At 36.9% G+C, this 16,185-nt stretch overlaps 1 protein-coding gene across 2 annotated transcripts in view; it reads left to right on the top strand.

The window, feature by feature from the left end:
* The first annotated feature begins 6,016 nt into the window (after nt 1-6,016).
* The window catches only part of LOC117225222 (uncharacterized), a 58,227-nt gene continuing 48,058 nt past the window's right edge, over nt 6,017-16,185 (top strand). For both annotated transcript variants that reach the window (XM_076523934.1, XM_033478593.2), the window contains exon 1: nt 6,017-6,403. In XM_076523934.1, the coding sequence (XP_076380049.1) occupies nt 6,082-6,403 (322 nt within the window). In that variant the 5' untranslated portion in view covers nt 6,017-6,081. The remainder of the gene's footprint in view (nt 6,404-16,185) is intronic.

The following is a 16,185-nucleotide window of genomic DNA, read 5'->3' as shown; positions in this document are numbered from 1 at the left end:
TGACACTGGTCCAATGCGAGGTTATCGCTGTGTGAATATTTTCTGAATTCAATTCGACGACTAATTTGGAGAAGAATCTTATCTGTATTTCGTGCTCGAACTGTCTGCACTAATTTATGCAGCTTCATCATAACGATCTGACAGAATTCTCGCTGTATAATTAAATTCAATGTAATAGTATTCAATCTTGGAGCATATATACCTGGAGGTAGCATCTGCCACTGCTGAACATGTAACCAATTTTTAGACAGAGATAGACTCTAATTGTGGTCGAGCTGTTCCGCTCTAACCTAGGATGGAACACAGAAGTCTCAGGACTCTGTATCCATATACAATTTTTCTACTAATTTTCTTCTTATATATAATTTCATTCATTTATTATTATTTATTTTAATTTAATATACGAAACATTTGTTAAATAAAATAGATATAATATATAATAAAGATATTTATTCATGATTGTAATTTTTATAGTTTCATAAAATCGTGAATACATTATTCGGGAAAATAAATAGGTAAAATAATAAACACGTTATTCCTGAAGTTTGATTGTTTATTGATTATAATTTATTATTAGTCGCGTGACTTATAATAAGCGTGACCTTCTTCTTGCGTTTTTTACTCACGGGCTCGGGCCTGGACTTTAAGACGTACACACCAAGTAAAATGAGAGGAGACAAGCGTTAGCCAATCCTTATGCAGTAAAAAGAGCTATTTTGATCCCACAATTAGAGTCTATCTCTGTTTAAAAATTGGTTGCACGTTCAGCAGTAGCAGATTCTACTTTCAGGTATATCTATATGTTCTAAATATTTAATATATTATAATGGAAACGATTGGTGCAATATAATTCACCTAACACAAGCAATAAAATGCAAGGTTTTCGGATCAAACGTATACCGTCATGTGTGTTCACCACTATCTCTTTTTCATTTTGAAATGATTTCATTGAAATACTCAGCACTATCCTTTGCCTTCGGTTGTCGGAAATTTTATAATGCTTTGATCGGCATGTAATAAATCGTTAATAATTTTGTACAATTCTCATACATACGCAATATAAACTAAATTGCAATTTTCTGTGTTCGTCGATGGCTTTGAATTGTTAATTAAAATAACTCGAGACAAAATGATGGTACTCATCGCAATTTCAATTTCAATCATCTTGACAATAAATTCAATTCTCGTTGCGTTCATGTACATATCTAGGGCTTTTATTAAGAGAATAATATAACTTTTAATTAATAATTATATCAAATAAATTGCAATTTTTATGATGACTTTCCACTTAATTTCTTATATTTTACTTCTCTCACATTTTAACTGCAGAAATTCTGGCAGAAAAAATTTTCTTTCCACTTCTTTTTTGGTGAATAGATTCAGTTGTCAAAATTACAAGAGATCTCGCTGGATCCCGCTTTAACGGTCATGAAAATTATGGCATAATTGATTGAATAAGTGTGCACGAAACTCGTCCTGAAGCGCTAACGGCAACATAGGTCCACAATGAATAATTACTCGACCATCTTGTTACAACAATATCGCGATAACGTTCTCCATAACAGTTAAACAGTAATTTCCATTTCGTGTCATTTATTATGCACTGTTCTCTATCAATGCGGTGTATGCGTTCATTTGTACAATAATTGCTGAAACATCAACGGGACGTTCGAGTTAGCCGAAATGTAACCGATCTAGAATTTCATCGCTTAAAATTCAAAGCAATTATATTCACTAATGCAACTGAATTTCAATTCCCCGCATTGCGTCTTCGCTTTAACATGAATGACGATATAGTAACAGATAAACCGCGGCACTGTGTGCGTTTCGAGCCTTTAACATCGTCAAAAGATCGTAAAACACAAAATTTCGGACCACCCAGCGCCGTTTCAATTTTGACTTTATTGTAAGTTGTAATCGAGAAAAGAAATTTTCTTTGAATTAATCTAAAACTATGTAAATTTACGATATGAACTTTCACAGTATAATTATACCTAGAATCAAAGACAAAAATGAATGAGAGAAATATCAAACAGTAAAAAAATTTGTACAATTTCAATCGAGCCTATTAAAGAAGAGAAGAAAATATTTTATTTCACTTTGCTAAAATCGGCCGTAATCCTCGGTAGGAAAATTTATTTAATACTTTCTCAAATTGATTTCTAATAGTGCTATAATATTCAGTAACGATAATATGTTTCTTTTATGACGTACAGTTTCGAAACTATCGTAGATTGATGGTGAAGTTAATGGTCGAACTGATGTGGCGTTGTTGAGCCGTTATGTGTCAAAGGTGATTGAAGTTTGACGCAAAGAGAATAATTTGTGGCTGTAGGAATTGTTATGAAAGTCACTGATTTACTATTGAAGTAGTATATCTACTTATAAACGACACCGTGCTATAAGTTAGACGCCAGTAAACCTGCACCATTGTGTAAGGAACTTCGATACATCCCTTTTCCAACTTATACATCAATTTTTTCGTATTTATGCTACTTACTGATTATTACTCCCTTAATTCGTATTAAGCTCAACGGTGAAACAGTACAAATAATGAATTCTCTTTATACTATTCTATATATTACATTGATGAAACAATAGTGCAATTGAAATTTAAAATACTTCAGAATAATAATGTAAAGTTTTTAACGTTCAAAATTAATTTCCACCTAAATGATGTTCGTGTGTACCAGATGGAATGGAGCAAAATACAGGTAAAAAATAATAATTAATAGAATTCGGTTACATTTAATGAACTCAAACAGGGGTTCAGAAAGGAAGGGATTCTTGACGTCATTTGAAGTAATTTTTTCTTTAGTGCAAATGCAATCTGATCAATGAGAGACGAACTCGACTGGCGCAGGGCAGTCGGGACAACGAGCGGGCCGTTCATTGGCTCGGTCACCCCGCGCCAGCTGATCTCGTCTCTAATTAGTCACTGCTTTTCATCAGTAATTCGTAAACAAAGCCGCGGATTGCATTTGCGCTGAGGAAAAAGTTGCTTCAAATGACCTCCCATTTGCGAGTGACTTTTGCGACACCCTGTATTCACAGCCAAGATTATATTCCCTAAATTAAAAAATTCAATTGTTAATGTAAAAGCTAGCTAAAAACAGAAAAAGAAAAAGAGCAGAAATTGAAAATTTACTAAATAATTCGGATTTATAAAAGTTGCGGATAAATTAGAGTAAACAAAAATTACAGTTAAATTCGAGCCCTGAGTGAGCGTATCATGCTTACATATTTCGCGGAGTCAGCTCAGAAAATCCATTTTTCCGAGCGTTTGTCAAAGGAAACGGGCGGGCGCACGAAAGACAATCGCCTCCCGAAATCTGAATTTATTTACCTCTAATTTCACCTCTAACTCGAGTTACGCTTAGTCGGGAGAAACGTCTCATCTCAGAAGAGCGACCCGCATTTCTTCGGACGAAACTAGGCCCATTCTCTGCTGTCAGGCCTCGACAACAGAGGCGGCAAGAGCCCGATTCCCCGAGCGCTCTTTTCATTCCGCGGTGTCCTTGCCCGCACAATCCTCCCTGCGCGCGAAACCGTGCACGACAGAAGACGAAGAAGGAGGAGTGGAAATACACGGTGTACCGGAAATCATAATACAAACTTTCGCGATTTCTTACGCAAGAAAATATAGAACGGAGATTTTTCTGAAACGCTTCGTTTTCGACAAAGTCGACTTTAAAGTTACGCCAAGAATGCGCGAAAGATGGGTGCCTGTTGAATAAATTTCTTCATCTTTGGATATTAGGGTACTAGTTGCAGACAATTTTTTTCGTACAATTTGAACTGCATATTATTCTTAGCTTTGATAAGTATTCGAACACCTTTTAAAACGCAATAACTTTTAAAAAATTAGATATTATAATTATTATTATTTAAAATTAGATATTGTAATTCCTTAAAATGACGAACGAAATAAGAAATCTATGTTTTATAACTGTTTGATTTGAGCCTAGAACAAAAATTTAATCGTTCTGCGTTATGAGCTAGAAATAATTAAAGATTACAGAAATTACAGTTTTTCAAAACTTCTTACCAAAAACAGTAAGAAATCGAGAAATTTTTTAATTTTTCAATACTTGTAGCTTTGATTCAATTTGATTCAATTTTTAGTATACATATAAATCACCGAGATCTAGAAAACGCACTAATTAAATGTACGAGGCTCGAATAAAAAAATTAAAAAATGTAGGTTCCTTACTCTGTTTGTCATTTCAACTACATAATTACAATCTTTGAATAAAATTTCTCGCACATCGTTTAGTAAATTAGCCTCTCTAACATCTCAAAAAATATTCAAGTGATTCGGGTCAATTTTTAAAACGTCATTGCGTTTCAAGAGTTGTTTGAATACTCTGTAGTTACTTAAGAGGGAACTTCGGTAATTGATAGACTCTAATTTTGATGAAACGTTCCATAAAAAGTCACACAGTTTCACATAAATTTATAGACCCAAAAATATGATACGACCTTTGCTTTAACTATTTGCAGATACTAGTTGTCATTTACGATTTATAAGCACATTTATTGAGTTGGCGAGGTAAAGTATTTTCAGTTGTCACATACGGACACCGTTGTAATTGTTGTTTCAAAACCGTATTTACTTTATTGCCAACTCAATAGAAGCACGCAACGGATGTGTATCTAGTATTTGCTACGTAATACTACTTTGTTGCATATCGAATGATCCTGGCTCCAGCATTATCGCATGACCCTGTCATGATCTCTGTGATCCGATCAAAAAGAACCACGTTTACTAACATCTGCATCCTCTGTATCTCTCGGCGATCCGTTTGACGTCGATTAGGAGATCGCTACACATACAGCACGGCCGCAGCAGGAGCGTTTCCATTACGAGCCTCAAGAGCAAGAATCATGTTTGCGTATTCGCGATTACTGCAACGTGCCATTGCGATAGCTTCACAGGTATTAATAACATAAAGCGATGAGAGGTAAACCACAACATTGTTTCCAAATAGGAGCATACTATCCGAGTCAGCCGACTCTCGTTATCCGTTAACACCGAACCAACCGAGCCCTAAACCTAGCCAACCTGTGTTGCTTCATAAGAATGACTAGATTGTATTTATTTATAACGCGAGCTTCAAACCAAAATATGTGAAACCTGTTATCGGATAATGTTAAATCGATGAAACTAGTATCAGAGTTGGACACTATTCGAGTAACATTTTATCTAGTTGATAATTATTCGTATGAATAAACAATTGAACAATTTTACTCGCGAATGGGTTACTATTACCTTATTCGTGAATCAATTATTCGCGAACAGTTTTTTCATTCAGTAAAATTTGCGAGTAAAATGTTATTTGTCTTTGCGAATAACAATGATTAACATATGTAACGTTGTTTCGCGATACCAATTTACCGGTACGTCTGAAGCAACAACTAAAGAAACCATTGTAGTTCCATTGAATAATTTCAAAAGACATTGAATATTTGTTCTTCTTGCTGCTATTATTTGCTATGTTATTGCTATACGTTATAGGCTACTTTCATTCCTAAAATATCATAATTTTTACAGGAACAATTTTTTTTGTGTAAGCTACAGATATTAGAATAATTAAGGGTGGAAGAATCCGATAGGACACCCTGTTGTACAATATAGGTCAAGGTTGTAATATTGTTGGCACTGAGTTCAACATATTATTTTAATTCATCTTAGTATGACGTGCTATATAGTATGACGTTCTATTCTGTTTAGAATATTCCTTCAGGTGCACAATATATTCGTTATTCGCGAATAACGAATAAAAATGTTATTCTTCTTCGTTATTGGTCGATCGAATGAATTTTGCTCAACTCTCACTAGAACTAAGATGTTCACGAAACCGGGACTTGCACCAAACATTTTCGACTTATCTGGGATTGCTATGTTTGTGTGTTAGGGATGCACCCTGTATAAGATAGAAGACAAGAGAGCGAGTTCTCATCCGGGTGCCGAGGATCGATCCTCGGCTCTCTCAGATTCCGTTGTTCTCACGCGGCCGGTCTTTTTGCAATTTTTCAGAATGCTGGCAGCTGGCGATAAAAAGCGTGAGCGTACCGGCGATGGTGAAGGCCGGCGAAACCGACCACGTGATTCTGGACTGCGACTACGACCTCGAGAACACGAACAAGGAAGGCCTGTACGTGAAATGGTTCTTCAACGACAACGACTTGGTCTACCAATGGATATACGAGATGAGCCCGATGGCCGGCGAGCTCACGCGCAACTACATCGACCTGACGTACGAAGCCAGCACCGATCCGTACACCAAGCACCGGGCCATGAAATTGAATAAGCCTGGTATCGATCTTAGTGGCGAATACACGTGCTTCATATCCACTTACGAAGACGAGAAAAAGGCGAGTGCTTCCATGCTCGTATATTGTAAGTATATGACACCGGCGTGTTTACATATTTACAGGCGAAGTAGGCGGCGACCCGATGGTCATCGCATCCGGTTCGTGATCTCTCGGACCGATTTTAAGCGGGACTGAACTAGGGGTGTACGGGTATTCGAAATTTCAGATACCCGAGCCTCGGGTCGGCTTTGCCATTGACCGGGACGGGTCGCTTCGGGACCCGAAACGTCAGAGTACTCGAAGTCACACGGGGTCCCGAAAACTTTCGGGTACCCGAAATTCTAAAATGGGATCGGGAAGGCACATTTAATCATTTTATTCGCTTTTCCTGATTGTGTATCATTGCCTCGAATACATAATAAGAGAGAGAGAGTATCATACATATGTAATATAAAATATATTTCTGGATTTATTGAAACACTCCCCAAACCTCTTTTAAGATTTCGGGAACTCGAAAATTCTCGAGGCTCGATTTCAGATTCGGATACCCGAAAATTTTGGGTCCCAACCTGAACCCGAAGAAAATACCTGACCCGATTTTAACCCGAAATCTTGAGTACCCGTCGCCTCTAAACTGAACGCACTGGGCAATTATACTGTCCCGTGGGACACGAGCACGCGATTTTTTCTCGTTCAGCAACGAAAGCTGCTCCGCCGTTCGCGGAACAATAGTAACACGTTTTATTACCGCGGACAACGGGGGTTGATTTGATTTTAATCCGCGATGAAATTTCCTTTAGGTGCCGGCCCACGTGGACAATAAAAGGCGCCTCCGCGCCGCTATTGCAGCTAAAAATTTCTATCGTGAAATTCTGCTTCCGCGTTTCTAGGGGCGGACGTTTTGCGAGTCGATAGTAGAAATCGGTGAACGAATGTGTCACGGGACGCGCGACACTCGGAACTGTACTTGTAACGTATGCGTACGTTAAGGGATGGGTTCGGAGAGCGAAGTTGAGGCGTGTAGGTTTCTGGTTAAAATGACTCTGTTTATTGCGTGTTTTGGGGTCTTATATAGTTGAAGACAAATCAGTGTGGGGGATGTAAGAAGCTTGAGGTTTAAAGGCCATTTTTTATGGGTGGTGAGTCAGAGAGCTGATGTGTAAGTTCGAGGTTGAGCCCTATAGGTAATTCAGGTAATTCAGGTAATTCAGGAGGTGACGTAAGGGTCTAGGAATTATCTCCTATAGGAGATAATTATAGTTACCTATAGGTAACTCAGGTAATTCAGGTAATTCATTACTGTAGGTAATTCAGGAGGTGACGTAAGGGTTTAGGAATTATCTTCAGGTAGAAGCCCCCGCTTCACAAATGCGTGAAACAAGATATAGGATGAACTGCCCACTGAATGAATACTCGAGTAATACAGGGTTATCCAAAAGTACATTTAGTATGTTCAATGAGAACATCTGTCAAACGCCATGTTTGTTCCTTGTCACTTTTTTTTTTTTAATCTATAATGATAGACAATTATAACGATGGAATCGTATATGATTAAAGAGCGTGTTAAAGTAATTCAAATTTATTTTCAAAATCAGTGTTCAATAAGAAATATCCATCGTAAATTACGTGATTTTTTCGGCAAACATAATCGTCCATCTGAGCAAATAATTCGAAGGTTAAAAGATTTGATAAAACTGAATTCGTTCGTGCGCGCGTAATAAACCAAAGTCTGGCAGAACAAAAACAGCTCGTTCGAATGCAAACATTGCTGCTCTTCGTGAAAGTGTTGTTAATGAATCATCAACATCAATTCCACGTTGTTCTCAAGGATTGAACATTTCTTATGACAGTTCGTGACGAATTTTGCATAAAGATTTGCATTTGTATTCTTACAAAATTTAATTTACACAAGAATTTTAAAAGAAAATAACACAATAGAATGATATATATATATATATATATAATACAATTTGCAACGCAAAAATTTCGCTGATTAGTTGTTAGAACATCGTTCAATTAATGCATTGTTTTTATACAACATTATCTTCAGCAATGAAGCTCATTTCACATTGGATGGACACGTCGATAAGCAAAATTGTTGCATACGGGGAGATGAAAATCCAAGTGCCATTCAAGAAAAATCACTTCATTCAAAAAAGGTTACTGTTTGGTGTGGATTTTGGTCGAAAGGCGTAATCCATTCTTATCGAAAACGAGAACGAAGATTCAGTTAATGTGAATGACGCACGTTACAATGTAATGTTTATTTTCAAGAAGACGGAGCTACGCCACACACACAACGCGTAAAAACATTACTTTATTGCGATCAAAATTCAATGGTCGATTAATTTCAAGAAATTGTGATATGAATTGGCCACCTGGTTGTGTGATAACTTCATTAGACTTTTTTCTTTGAGGTTATTTGAAAAGAAAGTTGTGTTCCGTTCTTCAACGAAATTTTCGTGCCGCATCCGTCTAACTTTCTCCGGGACGAATTATCTTTTCCTTTTATCCCTAAAAAACACTTATTAACAGGAAATCTTCGGCTCAGCGAGACAAATTGACAGTCCTTCAACGAACGACGTGCAATCAACAAAAGGTCACGATCGTTAGACTTTCAATTTCGTAGAGCCATAGTTTTCTTCCTTGCAATTTCTAAATTAATGATTTTCGAGCCATCTTCTTTCCGGCAATAAAGCCATTTCTGCACTTTTGAACAATACACACCTTCATCGGCAACATTTTTTATGACAGGGTCGCTAGCACGCACCGCTTCGGTCGCCCGTCCAGGGTTTCTTGCTACCTGCGGCACTGCGTGCTACGTCACTCTACATCCCCTTCCATCGCGTCACTGGCCAATGAATTTCGAGTTTCCTGTCCACGAAACAGTATAAAAACTCGAAACCGATTCTTCTCTACGTCAGTTGTCACTTGTCAGTTCATCGACATTTAGTCTTTAGTCATGTTCGATCTCACCGAGAAAACGTGAGAAAACATTGTTGTTCTTCGAGCCGGATCTTCGGGGATTTTTCTTCTATATTGAGTGGATGTGGTCCAAAACTTCAGCAAGCCGTCTTATCCTCCGACAGCCAGTATAGTTTTGTTCGGATGAACGCTGAGCACATTTAACGTATTGCTCGCACGATTCCAAAGGCGTGTTTAATCCGTTAAATGTGCTCAGCGTTCATCCGAACGAAACTATACTAGCTGTCGCAGGATAGGACGGCTTGCTGAAACTTTGGACCACATCCACTCAATATAGAAGAAAAATCCCCGAAGATCCGGCTCGAAGAACAACAATGTTTTCTCACGTTTTCTCGGTGAGATCGAACATGACTAAAGACTAAATGACGATCAACTGGCAAGTGACAACTGACGTATAGAAGAATCGGTTTTGAGTTTTTACACTGTTTCGTGGACAGGAAACTCGAAATTCATTGGCCAGTGACGCGATGGAAGGGGATGTAAAGTGACGTAGCACGCAGTGCCGCAGGTAGCAAGAAACCCTGGACGGGCGACCGAAGCGGTGCGTTCAAGCGACCCTGTCATAAAAAATGCTGCCGATGAAGGTGTGTATTGTTCAAAAGTGCAGAGATGGCTTTATTGCCGGAAAGAAGATGGCTCGAAAATCATTAATTTAGAAATTGCAAGGAAGAAGACTATGGCTCTACGAAATTGAAAGCCTAACGAACGTGACCTTTTGTTGATTGCACGTCGTTCGTTGAAGGACTGTCAATTTGTCTCGCTGAGCCGAAGATTTCCCGTTAATAAATGTTTTTTAGGGATAAAAGGAAAAGTTAATTCGTCCCGGAGAAAGTTAGACGGATGCAGCACGAGAATTTCGTTGAAGGACGGAACATGCTCTCTCCGTTGAGAGGGTACCGATCAACATGCGTCAGAGTGGTATCCGCGGATTTGATGTCGTATAAATTTGAATCGGAGACTTACGACCTCCGTAGATCTAACAGTTTCACTGTTCGATCTCACCGAGAAAACGTGAGAAAACAAAAGTTTATGCCAACAAACCAGCAACAATTCATGACCTAAAAGAAATTTACCTTAGAAGTGAAATTGGTGAATTAAATGACCAAAAATGTCAAAATGTCATCGAAAAGTTTGAATATATTATAATATATATTCGTTTAAAGATATCAATATTTGAATTGATATCTGTAAACATGGTCGTGATGGTCATTTGACAGATAACATCTTTCACACATAATTGTCATAGATGATACTTGATAATTAAATTTAAAAAAAAGCCATTAAAATTTACAATAGTTCGTTTGTCAAAAAACTTCCTATAGTCTATTTTCGATAACCTTGTATTTATACCTTCGTCAGCAATCTGATAATTTTAAAGAACTTAGTCATGAATTATACACGTTAGAGCAGAAACTCCAATAAGTATTTCAGCATTTTTTCAAATTTTTTTAAAGCCTAGGACAATAAAAGAATGACGGGCTTAAAAGATTCAGGTTGATGGCTGCGTTAGTAAAAAAAAAGATACATTGCCGGCGTCGGGTTATATATAGGGGTAAAAATATTTTTTCGTGATGTTTTTGGTTTTGTCTACCGCGGTAAATTTTAAAGCACGATGAAAAGATCATGTGTGCTAAATTTGGAAGTAATCGGAGAACGGAAATGTCTGCTGCAGTTGTGTTAAAGTTTCAACATTCCTTAATTCATTCTCGAATTTCGCTATTTTAGGAATATTGTGGAACGTTTCTAACTAAAAGATATTGTAGATGAATGTTTATGAGATTTACGTGTAACTAAATGTGTGTCATTGTATACAAGATAGATTACATAAATAGAATAAAATGTTTCGGTATTTGTAGATATCGAAACAAATTTATTAGAAAAATTCGACTGCTTTATGGAATAATTTAAAAAACTAATCTTATGTAGCATGTTACGTGATACTTTATGATTATGTTTATTATATTTACGTTTAATAAGAACGAAGAGAAATTCTGAAGGAAACACAAAATAACTTGTATTTTCTGTACATTACATTTTCTTTCGTTTTTTAAACTATATTTGGTTTTGTTATAGTTTTATAATTTTGAAAGTATTAAACAATCCTGAAATTGTACAATCACTTTAATTTTTCATCATTTATTTGACTTAGTATAGTGTTGCATTTGATCGACCATTGTCCCACCACCGAAAAGTATTTTAAACTACTTTCTCTTTCAATCAAATTTTATCTTCGTATAAAAAATTTAAAACTGGTTACTTCCAAAACCGTGTGTCTCTACAGGCTGATCGCTTCGAAACCCCAGCTAATACACTTGCTAGTCAATATCAAAGTTCGTGAAAAATTAAATTAGTTTACAGTTTCACCCGCGTTAAGTGTCAATATTATAGGAAGTAATGAAAGCATATGACCATTAAAGCCTCGCGTCAGCGCCAACAATATTCTTTTACGATATTGTCTCTCTATACGAGATCTGGAAGTACTCGACCGATAAATTTTGTTTCATTGCTCCATAAATGACATTTTTGAGAAATTGCAGTAGTTTAAGCGTCTATAATCGTTGCAGCGAAAACAAGGTAACATTTCCAAAATTCAGAGTGAATTTCTCGGTTGTAGGAGCTCTACAATTAGCCGTGCTTCAGCCGGCCGATTTGCCAGCGATATTATAATTTGATACTTCAATATCGATGACAACTCGAGAACAAAGTGCCAGACTCGGCCGGGAATTATTGAGTTAATCCGAGGATTACAAATACTTTTTTTCGAGGATATAAAATCGCGGCTTGTCGATAGTGTTGAGTCAGGGGGGTAGTTTCCACCTCTCATCCTCCTGAAGGATCGATTGTTCCTTGAGGAGCGGTTCGAAATGTTTCAGGGAAAAATCGAGCTGTTCGGTCACGTTCCCTCGACGAGAAGAATATTATCAGCCAGGAACAACGTAATTTATTTTTTGTCGACAAGTCGTTCAGAGTATGGTCGGTTTTCGGCAAGATTTTCAGATCGATAACACCTTGATACTGGAGACTGCTGCTGCGGTTTCTGACAACGAAAATACCGTCCCCGTGATTTTATAAGATAGAGCATTAACAAACCCTTGCAGATTTAATTTATTTATTTATTTATTGACAGATATAAGACCGTTTGGTACATACAATTAATTATACATTGTAGATGATATAATGTTTTTGGCTGCGGTTGAAAGTGTGTGTATGTTTGGTTGAGAAGGAGAGGGGAGACCTTTCGTCCCGGGCCCGCTAGAGGACTCATCAGTAAGGCTATCCTAGCGGGCCCTTGCCTTAGACGTGGGGGTATCGGTAGGAAGGACGAAGTCTGTATATATAGGAATCGAGGCGGATCGGTTGCTAGCGGGAAGAAGAGCCATCTGCTGGCGGGTCTGGAGGTAGCCGCCACATGTTTAACCCTTTCGCTACGGCGGGCCTCGCCGCGGAGTCCCTCGTGTAGAACATTAAGCAGGAACATTGAGCGCGCGCAGTCTTCAGCATTCGGGGTCAAGTCTTTTGCTTCAAAAACGTTGGATTAATATGACCAGATTTATTACAATTGATCGTAGTTTTTGATAGATGATAGCGTCTGCAAACAGAGAAAAGGGAGGCGATAGCCCTTGTTTTAACTTTTGGCTCCATTGTTGTGACCGGTGACTATAGTCACCCGTCGGGTATAGGTGGCATCTTGTGGCCGGTGACTATAGTCACCCATAGTATGTGGGTGTCGTTTTGTGGCGGGTGACTATAGTCACCCGTAGTAGCGAAAGGGTTAATATCGATATAATATGTGTTTACATTTACAAAAATTCTAGTGGAAGTAATTTTTGCGCGAAACTTTGTTTTAATATTATTATTATATTCATGAAGACAATTCTAAATCATTTCTTTCCAATTTCTGTTGCAATTTTCGATGAGAAGAAAATAAGCATAACTATACAGGGTGTTCCACAATTATTTTAACAGCCGAAAATGGGGGGTAGCTGAGGTCATTTGAAGTAATTGTTTCCTTTGCGAAAATGCAATCTGCGACTTTGTTTACGAGTTATTAACGAAAAACACTGACCAATGAGAGGTGACGGCGCGAAGTTCGAGAGCCCGCAACACGAGGCTTTGACAGAAGGTCGGGACGGACTCGAACCGCGTTCGAAGTATTGAACAAGTCACGAAGCGAGAACTTTCTGGATATTTTTAACTACGTAATAGTGATATTTTTAAGAAAAACGCTGTTCACCTTTATTTTAGAACGTCTGACGAATATTTACTAATTTTTTGGACCCGAAATAATATGTAGTTTAACTGTGACAGCCATTTTAATTTTCTGATGTGCATGACACCTCATGTGTACCATATGAAATTTTTATGCAAGGTGTACAGTGAAGATTAACAAAGTTCGTAAATGATATTTTAATTTAAATAATTCCGTGTCCGAACAGAATTCAACGAATGATTTGCAAAGCTGATTTAATAATAAATAATCGCTTTAAGGGACGTAAAGGATTTGTTTATTAGAGAAATATGAAAAATATTATCAATAAGAAACTCACCCATTTAGTTGAGGATGCATTTGCTGGCTGGAATTATGGCTCACGATGTCGAAGGGCACTGACCTCGCACAACGTATAGCTGATCTTTCACTGCACTGTCACCAAACCTTGATCGCTTAATTAATCACTGATAATCCGAAACACTCTCGAACTTCGCGCCGTCACCTCTCATTGGTTAGGGTATTTCGTTAATAACTCGTAAACAAAGTCGCAGATTGCATTTTCGCAAAGGAAAAAGTTACTTCAAACGACCTCAGCTACCCCTCATTTTCGGCTGTTAAAATAATTGTGGAACACATCGAGTAAATAAATTAGTGGTAGTATATTTAACCAACAAAATTACGTGTTAACATCCAGTTCGTTTCCAATTTCTGTTACAATTTTCGATGAGAAGAAAATAAGCATAGCTATGTATACTTTTATCGGGTAAATGAATTAATGGTAGCTTATTGAGCCAACAAAATTACGTGTTAATATCCAATTCGTTAATTGGTGATTTATTTTCGAATGCCAAACTCATTTCCATTCCATTACATACATTATGTTTAATACATTCGAAATGAATTTATGACTATTGTGTTTTGTGAAAAGTAAAACATCTATGTCAATTATTAAAAATAGTAGCATAAGAAACTCTTAAATAACGATAACTTTAAATTTTTCATATTCTTCACACATACATCTAACTCACAGTTTAAAAATAATATACAATTATCAAATTTGAAAAACGTCACACTGCTCTTTCAATTTTAATCCTTTCCAAGTCTTGTTCCCTGTTTTCGAGGAACATTTAAACAGAATTCAGATTATGTCATTCATTTTCCATTTAATTGTAATTGTATTTCCCCGGATAATTAAATGCGTTTGTAATCTCGATTATCTGAGAACTGCCGAACTGCTAGTTAGAATTTTCTATCAGAGCAGCGGCCAAACACGAATCTCGCATCCGAGATAACTCAGAACGATAAAAGATTGATTTACGATTCTCTATCCGGATCTGTAGACGAGAAGGCAATGCCATTATTTCTCCTATAATTCGATCGTGCAGATTCTGCTTCTGATTGAGATACGAAAGATATATCTAACCCTGCACCGATATATCTGTCCGTGTCGGAGGAAGGGGAAATTGAAGGAACATACAAACGCAGCACGGCCAACGACATTTTCAATGAAAGTGTCGAACCGAAACTTTATCATTAATAGTACAAATGTGATAAAGAAGTTCAATTATCCGTTATTTGAAATTTCTGTATTAATTTAGTAATCCAGACAAATGGAAACAATAAGTAGAACGTGAAATATTGTGAAGTTATAAGAAAATTCGAAGTCGATCTTTTTTCAATTCAGTATCACTTTGCAAGAACTTTTATGTTGTTCAATTATATTCAATTATAAACTTTCTCGAACGAAAATTTATATTAATTCTGTATGCACAAAATTTGATACCAAGATTATTTCATGATTTGTTCAGTTTTTTCGAGTTCAAGTAGAATTTTAAACAAATTTTTACAATTCTTTTACGAAAAGAAGATTTAATTAATTTTCTTTCCGAGAAAATTATACTAAACTAGCAAAGAAATTACTATGTGAAAACTATTAGCAATCAGCCATGTTAGTATGAAAAATGTATGTATTTCTTACGGTGACTTTCATAAATCTTAATAGAAAACTACAGCGAGATATACATGACGTATGACGAGTATCATTTATCACATATTTCAATTTTACATACAAATTTTATTCAGCTTTGTCGTTACCATTCCAAATACACACTGATCTAAGGCGAGCCATATCTGTGAAGCGGTTAAAAAAGAATTGTTACAGACGCTACAGTAAAAAAGATATGGTGTCCCATTTGATAAAAATGGAGGATTTCGCGTTGCACCTGCGTGCGAGCACAAAACTAAATGGGTAATAACCCAGGCATCTAAAGGCTATCCAATTTTACCATGGTTCTTTTAATTATTAAAGCAGTTCGTAAGTATGCGTGCTACCAGTTTCCTTAAATACATTTTGTAATCAGAAAAGAAATGTCTTCATGTAATCTTCATGCATGTCTTCACGCATCTTCATAAAATGGATATTATTTTCTTTCCTCTATTGATAAATTCACGAGGCAATAAAAAATATTAAATTATGCAATTAAACATAGTAATTGTTTTCTTAGCGAAAATGCAATTCGCAGCTTTGTTTACGAGTTATTAACGAGAAACACTGACCAATGAAAGGCGAGTTCAGATGGCGCATGGCCACCTTGTATCAGCCGAGCTCGCTTCTCATTGGTCAGAATTTTTCGTTAATAACTCATAAACGAAGCCGCGGATTGCATTTTCGT

Source organism: Megalopta genalis, chromosome 7 (assembly GCF_051020955.1).
Source record: "Megalopta genalis isolate 19385.01 chromosome 7, iyMegGena1_principal, whole genome shotgun sequence".
Lineage (NCBI taxonomy): Eukaryota > Metazoa > Arthropoda > Insecta > Hymenoptera > Halictidae > Megalopta > Megalopta genalis.
This window is presented reverse-complemented; position numbering and strand designations above follow the sequence as displayed.